General features: G+C 29.4%; 1 protein-coding gene across 1 annotated transcript; it reads right to left on the reverse strand.

Moving 5' to 3' along the window:
• Positions 1-1,551: 1,551 nt before the first annotated feature.
• On the reverse strand, positions 1,552-7,368 carry LOC111291932 (uncharacterized). The gene is made up of 19 exons (XM_022884064.2): positions 6,987-7,368; positions 6,667-6,704; positions 6,554-6,576; positions 5,575-5,681; positions 5,450-5,501; positions 5,287-5,371; positions 4,936-5,026; positions 4,402-4,440; positions 4,223-4,290; positions 4,062-4,124; positions 3,893-3,948; positions 3,725-3,798; positions 3,478-3,570; positions 3,278-3,379; positions 3,047-3,127; positions 2,846-2,937; positions 2,707-2,722; positions 2,058-2,168; positions 1,552-1,960 (listed from the first exon to the last, which is right to left on the reverse strand). The coding sequence occupies exons 1-19, from the start codon at positions 7,107-7,109 to the stop codon at positions 1,859-1,861; spliced, it is 1,416 nt and encodes a 471-aa protein (XP_022739799.2). The 5' UTR covers positions 7,110-7,368; the 3' UTR covers positions 1,552-1,858.
• Positions 7,369-9,096: the final 1,728 nt, after the last annotated feature.

Raw genomic sequence — 9,096 nt, forward strand, 5'->3', positions numbered from 1 at the left:
ACGTGAAGTTCTGCCTTTGTTGACTTAATGCAAAGCAAACTAGCATCAGAATAGAGAAGGGAGTCACGGGACCAGACGAGAGGGCCCCAATTGTTTCACCAATTTCCACTAGGTAACTGGGAAATAATAGAGACCTCCGTGATTTTGGCTGTCAAAGAGGCTCAAAGGTAGGTTGAGCAACCCGTTCCCAGTGAATTTTTATCCGATCCGATCCTATAAGATTATTATTATTTTTTAATCAAATTTTAAATCAGGTCGAGAAACGCTAAAAAATATCTGATTCAGATCATATTCAAATTTTAATCAAATTTTAATCAAACTCAACCCGATCCGATATTATATAAAAATAATTTTTAAATTAATTTTTTATTTATATAATTATATATTTAAATATTTATATTTAAAAAATAATATTTTATTAATTTCGAATCGAATCGAATCAAATATGATTTATACAATATCAAATTAAATTTAAGTTCAAATATTAAAAAAATAAAAAAATTTAAATCAAGTCAGATTCGAATTTAACAAATGTAAAATCAAATTGGATTCGAAACAAACAAAAATCCATCCCAACCTAACTTGTTATCATCCCTACTCAAAAGCCTTATCCTTTCCTAGATCTAGTAATTTTAAATAGGACAAAATTACATAATATAAAAACAATATGAAAAAATACACAAATAACAATTTAAAATTTTAGCAAATATCATATATAAGTTTGACAAACGTCAAAAATATGATATAAATATACGAATTGTTTGATCCATCATTTTCCCAATAGTCAAACAATCCACGATTGTTTTACTGGATATATACTAATAATTTGCCCAAGACAAGAAAACTTGAACATTTAGTCAAGGAAAACAAGATAATAATAGTGTAGTAGCACCAACTAAAAAACCTTACCATATTCTCTTGTTAAGCTCCTTTGATGGCAGCTCTCATATTAAATTGTGGATAAGTATATGCAAAATAGAGTGCTCCCACCGACAGAAGCAATACACATGAACATGTCAAAACTTGATTAGCACTGCTACAAATAATCACGAGAGCTATTCTCCAAGCATTCATCTAATCATGCAGAAATTAATGTAGATTTAAATGAGATTCACCATTCTGTAAACAGTTAATGATGCTTCTAATCAACATGGTATGCTGAGTATACTCTTACCCGGCAAAAGAAAGAAACCAACTGGTCTTGAATGCACCATCATAGCAAGCTCTCCCTCCGCTAAATTCACTATTTTCATTGATTCTCCTTAATGAGCTGATGATACTTCCTGTATGGCTTGAGTCAACTAGATCACTTCATTTTCATATGCCATTCACTAAAATTTATCAGATAGTGGCATTTCAACCTGTCTTGAACATTACCAGCAAACTGGTTTTTGTGCTTTTATTTGTCGAGCCAAATGCTCAACCGAAAAATAAAGCCAAATGCTAAAGGTACAATGTAAGAACTTCATTAATAAAGTGTGGAGAGAGAATACTCCTTAAACCTTGTGGACATCAAATAAACCCATCATATTAGGAGAGCAGCAAGGTTGATAGCTTGGAAACATAAATGTTTCGTGGTAGCAAAAGCAATTACAAGTTCAGTTCAAATGTTCGCTCAAAATCAGAATTAATACAAAATCTCAATTAACAAATGATCAACTATATAAAATGGTCCATTTGACATCAGTATGATTCTTTCAGCTGAGGGAAAGCTAGATGGCCCAAATCATTTACTTAACAACCATCTAGTGTATAACTTTTGAACTGCATTTACTTTGTGTGGCAAATGAAAATATGCTCTATGTATTTTTTGGATAGAATGGGACTAACAAGGAGAAACAATCATCACAATGTAACCTCACAACCGCCGTTTCTTCTTCTCTGGCGTAGCATGCACTTGAGCTTTAATTCCATAGGTTTTTAGTTGAAAATTTTCAAATGCCTCTGAGACAGCTTCCACCTGTTCATGAGTACATAAAAAGAGAGACTTTATTGTGAACAGAATAGTGGAAAAGAGAAATAACAAGCAAACAATAATTTCATTTGGATTCACAGACCAATTCAGGTTTTTTGGAATACACCCTCACTATCATATCCTGATAAGATGTAGGCAGCAAGTGACTTATGCGATCATCTGGTATGGGGAACTTCTCCTCACTCTCATAATCCTGGAAAGAAATTAATCCTATCAGAAACTTGCAAATCCAAAGGAAAAGACTTAAAATGCCTAAACAGTATCAGGATCCAGACTTTCCTATCATTTAAGCAGCCAATGTACGTCCACTTTTCATGTTTGCATAGCCATTGAATAGGCAGAACTTTTTTTTATTGTACGTACCCATAATATCTCCTGGGTGTTTACTGCTACCCCAACCCTCAAGATATTATGAAAACTATAACTTGCACCTGACAGTTAATATGATACCAATACCATACAGGTATTTTTTTAAGATAAAATAAAGATTATCCCATTTTTTAATGGACAAAATAAGAAAAATCCAACATTAATATAAAACAAATCAAAATTTCAAATGTCAATAACCATCCAGTGTAGTGTTTTCTTCTTCAGTTAGGAAGGTGAAGTCAAAAATTTGACTCTAGGCATGTGCGTAGACTGAGTAAAAGGATGAGGTGAGGAGTACCTTACACTTTAAGCCAGCAATGAATAAAAACAGGAAAACTAAAAATCAGGATGAGTTTCATTACCTTGAAAAAGTTGATGCTGCAAGGGTAGAAGTGAAACAAAATGAACAGGAAAAGAAATGAGACTAAAGTCAAAGATGAAACCCATAAAAACAAGCAAAATATTTGCCTCTTCAAATTGAGCATAAAGGCCTCATGGTACCTTTCAAGAGGATTTTGCCTTCCACGAGTCAAATCAATTTTGACATTGCAAACAGCAATATCTTCTTCTTTTAGTACTACTCCACCATTTTTCTGTTAAAATAAAAATGCCTTGTATCAATATTGGAGACTCTACTCAATCCTTTATCTAAGAACAGATGCATAAGATCATGCACATGTCAATAGAATATCACGGAAGGACCTGAGAACAAGCAATGTCTTGTGCAGTGACATTTTTGAAATGTTCTAGTTTGTCTTTTGGTACTGAATACTCATTACAGAACTGCCACAAAAAATAAATCATTATATCATAAGCTTCATCTTTCATATAATGAAAAGCCAAAGAAAAATAATAAACAAAATAGCATGCTTATTTGCATTTGATCATTGTTAAAACACAAAGAACAAGTAAATGTAAGTGAAGCTTTTCAACCTGATATAAATTTCTCCTGTGAATGCGCAGAATCAAATCTCTAGATTCCTTGAGTTCTTCATCTGGTGCTGTCTCAATAGTTTTGATTATTGTGTCATCTAGCTGAATTCAAAGAATAAAAAAACCAAAAACACAGTATGTTATACATTTCAACTCTAAATTATTACTAACTCAAAAGAATACTAAGCATGTTCTCCAACCTTCCAGTACTCAGAAGGGTCTTGAATGGCAGATGAAATTTCTAGATAACTATTTGCTTTCAACAGTGCATCTACTAGCATAAGCTCAATTGCCTGCAATAAAAATGAAATGAAACCTTTGCTACTTCAGATACAAAGCAAGCCTACATAACTAATGAACAGAAAATATAAATGAAAAATCAACATTGTAAAAGAGATTTGTTTGAACAAGATGATGTAGAACCTATAGAGTTAATTCTGTGAATACCTTCACTTTAGAGTGGGTGTAGACTGTTCGATATAGATCAGCACGAGTAGCAAATAACTTGTGGATGCTAAGATCTAGCAAAAGTACCCATTACCCAATATAGATGTAAAATAAAAATAAGAAAATCAAATATGCACTTTGCAAGTGAGTAAAACAGATGATACTAACAGTCTTTAGCACGATAGCAGATTTCATCACCCAAAACTCGCATTGTCTCCATCAACCTGCAGGTGGTGTAGCAAAAAGATATCCCTTAATCCTTTTTTTCTTTTGCTTTTTAATCTATCTATTGATAGCAGAAACTATTAGCTAAATGCCTTGAGGATTTAGCAAGAACCTGTGGAAATCAAAACTGCATCCCAGGCCACAAGCTCGGCTGTCGCGTACAATGTAATCAAACCTGCAGAAATAGAATTTCCAAGTTTTATATGATTGTATTTTATTTTAAGCTTGAATTGGGAGGAAGATTTGAGGGACAAATAATTGAACTTCACTTACTTATCCACATCAATTCCATTCCGACCATTTGCGACAATATCATATAAGAATTGCTTCTCCTTTGCACTCTTCAAAATAAGCACAAAAATAGTACACATTAATATTCCTAATACTAGAGCAAAAAAGGCCCTAGTGATCAACATATGCCGATAAAATGGATCTTACAAATAAGCACTTACTTTTGGTAGTGCACACTCTGAGCTAGCTAGAATCATTTCCTGGAAAATAAATAAATAAATGAATATGGATGAACATCAATTCTGGCAACATGAAATCTAAGTTGTTAAAGTTGCAATCTGAAATTCTAAGGATATGTAGAGGAAGAAAATAAACAGATAGAAATCAGGAAAGTTTCTAATTCCGCTCACTGACATGAAAATATAGCTTTATATTAACCTTCTGCTCATAACACAGTTTACACATTTTCAACTGCAAATTTGAGATATGCTAGTAAAAGGAGAATTAAAGAAAGAAACCATATGGTCAAAGTATAGCTCACAATCCAAAAACCATAGAATTTATTAGTATCTAATTTCCTCATACATTCTAAGTTTATTTGGGAATATTTGCAACATCAATGCAAATGGGCTCTGCATATAATAATAGTTGCGAGGATGCTAGACATGCCATAGGAAAGAAAAAGAATCATACAGAACCAAAAAAGAAAAAAAGATGATTGTGTAAGGAAAAAACTCCTGATAAGATCAGCTCACCTTGACTCTTTTAATCATCTCAGATTCAACATCAATATGATGTACATCAATAATATGATCAATCAGCTTCACTGACATTTGCTCATGTGCCCTAGAAATTAAGACAAGACATAAAATGGATGAAAATCATATATTTACAGATTACTAAAAGAAACACATTACCTTCAACCCCTAACATCACCAAAGAAAATAAGAAAACTGATATACTGATTAACTTTGAAAATGTCATTTTATGCAAAAGACATAGGAGTGATACATGTGACATCAGTGGTTGACTAATTTCTTAAGACTAGGACAGAAAAAAACAGAAGCAAGGAATAAATGCATCATATAAAATTATTTAACACATACCATTTGAAGCCATTAAGAACTTTGGGGAGAAATTCACGTTCAAACAAGTGGCTAAAAGGTCCATGGCCTACATCATGTAGAAGTCCTGCAGTTGGCGCAACAAAATGCATAAGTAACCAATTGAACTGAAATGAAGATACTTTTTGGGAACACAGGTAGTTACCTGCAATTTTCACTGTTTGAACATCAAATTGATCAATACCAAGCTCCAAACCCTACACAAACGGTATGTTAGGATATTTACATAGAATACATTAGGATCAGAAGAAGTGAAAAACAGTTCTATACCTGATAGGTTTTGAGCTTTTGGATAGCTTCACCAGCAAGCCAATACACCCCAAGAGAATGCTCAAACCTGGAATGCACAGCCCCTGGATAAACCATGTGTGCCATTCCTGAAACAAGTTAAAAATTAGTCCCATTAGCAACTTAGAGCCTGCCATGTGAACTCAGTGAACTATAGCAAACTAAAAATTTGAAACCTTGGATAAATTTGGTAAAATGAAAGCCAAAACAATGAAATGGAGCTAATGTTGATTTTAACACAAGTGAAAAAACCAAGATCCTGTGAACAGAAGTTTATTTTACTAATGGCAAACAATGCAACTGCCAAGAAAACAACACAACTAAAGAATAATAATCTTTTACCTTACAAACTATTGATATCATCATTTTAATAAAGAACTAACATGCTATATTGCATACTAAGAAAAAACAAATAGTGTACAAACATATACTTTTGCTATAGGGCAGACTTCCAACTACTCATCCATTCCATCCAAGCAACAACATACAAATGAGGAAAGTGTGACTCTCAAATCAATTTTATAGCAAATCAATATTTCTTTACCACGAAAAAAGAAAACAGCATTTGCCGATTTATCCTTTTATGAAGCATGCGATGAATTCATATAACAACAACAAACTAAGCCGTACACCATAACTCTAGGGTCAACTGTATGAAAGGCCAAAAAAGGGAATCATGTTAGGATGTAGTTTTGAATCGTGTGATGAATTCATCATTCCAAAAAAAAAAAGATACACATATGGAAGTTGTACACTACATGCATATTTCATTCCAACATCATAAATCCCTAATTTACCATGCAATAAAGACAAATTCTAGCCATTCAAATATATCCTATTTTAACTTGTTGTGAAACTGACATATATTATATGCTTACTAAATAAATCAACCATCTCAGCCACACAATTTATGCGATTGCAATTCAAAAACATTCATTCTCACATAAAAAGTGAAGTTTACCAAGTTGTTTCAGGTCGCGAAGCCTGTAATACAAAAAAAATTCGAAAAAAAATCAATAAATAAGATTTGAAATGAAATGAGCTAAAATTATAATGAAATAAAAGTAAACTTGCCTTTGAAATTGCTCTGTGTCAATAAACTTCAAAGAGAGCTGCAACCAAACAGAAAAAAAAAAAAAAAGTCGAATAATCGTCTTGACTCTCCAGTCAACGAAGACATCAAAAATTAAAAAATAATAATAATAATCATTAAGATTTTGATTAAGCATATCAAAACAGTGAAGAAAATCACAACTCCAACTAATTAAATAGTATTAAACTAAACATTTATCGTAAATTTTTTCTACTCATATATAGGTCACTTTACCAAATCAAACATAAAAAATTTAAAAAAAAGGCTAAAAATTTCAAAAAAAATACAGAAAATAAAATACAGGATCGAGATAAATGTTGCCGTGGACGTTGTCATGGACGTGTTTCGAAAGCCTGAGATCGTGAGAAGGAGACAAGTTACAAGCCGGAGAGACAGAGGGATTTTCCTTGCAGTAAGCTCCCATTTTCTTGAGGAAAAAAAAAAGAGAGAGAGAGAGAAAATGAAAATTTGAAAAAGAAACGTGTTTGGAGGAATTTCAGGGAAGTTGAATACTGGCAGAGAGCCGCCAAGAGTGTCCTAATGTATGGGATTTCGCGCAACTGAAGCGGGAACATCCAACACCGCTAGAACAGAATATCCTTCCTTTTATTTTTTTATTATTCTTCTTCTAGGGCTCCTTTCACCTTATTTATTTTTTATTACTAGAATTTCACTTTCCCACTAACGTACATGTGGAGCTAATTAGTTTTATCTATTAATTAAACAATTCATATTAAAGTATTAAAATGTATGTATTAGGCTTCGATTATTTAGTTGAAATTGATTTTTAAAAATATTTTAAAAAAATAAAAAAAATTATTATTTAAATGATTTAATAAAAAATACTTTTTATTGTTTAATTATTTTTTAAAATTTTTTATTTTTTAAATAATATTAATATAATTATTAAAATATTAAAAATTATTTATTATTAAAATATATAAAAGTTACATTGTCGATGTTTAAGGAGGTTAATTTTACTCGTATTAAATAAAATTTTTTATTTTTTATCCTAGTAAGAATAAATATGGGTATTATATTATGTATATAAAATAAGAATATATATAATTTTAAATTTTTATTAAATATAAAAATGAAGATGGATAATAGAATATTTATTTTTTTATTTATATCTTACATATATATTTTTATATATTTAGTAAATAAAATTTTTATTAAATAAATATAAATTATTATTTTAAATTAATTATAACTACTACATTTTTATTGAAAAATATATATTTATAAAAAATTACTTAAATATATAAGATAAAATAAAAAAAACTAAAAAATATTTTTTATTTTTATTTTTTTAAAGTTATGGGTATATAAATTATTTATATTTATTAAATACTCTCAATGATTGAATGAATATAAATTTTAAAATATTCGTTTGATATAAATACAATAATACAAAAAAACTCTAATTTCTCCATATTTTACTTATTGACATTTTTAACGTGTTAGTTATTTTTATTGCAGTGCAATGTCATTATTTTTTATTTTTAAACTATAAATTATTTTATTAAATGTATAAATTTTAAAATATATTTTAAATTATAAATTTTTTCATGAAAACATTTAAACAATCAAAGAGAAAAATACAATAATTATAAGTTTTTTTTTAAATATATAAGTTACAAATGATAGAAATATTTTTTAACTTATTTAGTTTTATTTTATATCTTAATGGTTGTTTAAAATTAATACAACAATTAGAGTTTCAATTTTTTACAATTTCAATTATAAAAAATTCATTGATATTTTTTAATTTTTAATTTATATTATATACAATAAATTAAAGTTCTCCCCATATATGAGATTTATCAATTTTAAAAACACCTTAAATGAAATATAAAAATTTATTAAAAAGTTAATTAAGACATGAAATAAATTGGTGGGGTGATTTTGAGAAAAAAAATTAAGTATTTTTTCTTTGTTTTGGATGCATGACAATCCATTTTTTTCTTTACTTTTTTTTTTATATTTTAATTTTGATTTGATTTTTGCTTTTGATATTAATTAAAAGTGAATTTGCTCTCAAAATTGTATACTAATGCATATATTTTTCGTTCAAATAATTTTATCTCAATCACATTTTCAATTTTTTTTTTAAAAGAAAGCTTTAATGATATACTTTATATTATTAATTAACATTACGATCCTTTTTTATTTGTTTAATTAAGTGCAAGTCTTAAATGATAAATTAACAATCGATCGTACAGCTTATGGCTTTGGAAATTGAAAATTTTTTTTTTTCTAGACACCATAACTTAGATCATAAGTTAAGAACCACTTCTTTTTAGCTTTTTAGTTTTTCCTTGTAATACTTAAAATCTTTCCAATAAAATACTTTTGATAAAGTATTTTTAGTAATTTTGTGCTTTTCTCTATCTTTTTGACTTTCTTGT

This window comes from Durio zibethinus, chromosome 10 (genome assembly GCF_047325235.1).
Source record: "Durio zibethinus cultivar Kanyao isolate XHJ-2024 chromosome 10, ASM4732523v1, whole genome shotgun sequence".
NCBI lineage: Eukaryota > Viridiplantae > Streptophyta > Magnoliopsida > Malvales > Malvaceae > Durio > Durio zibethinus.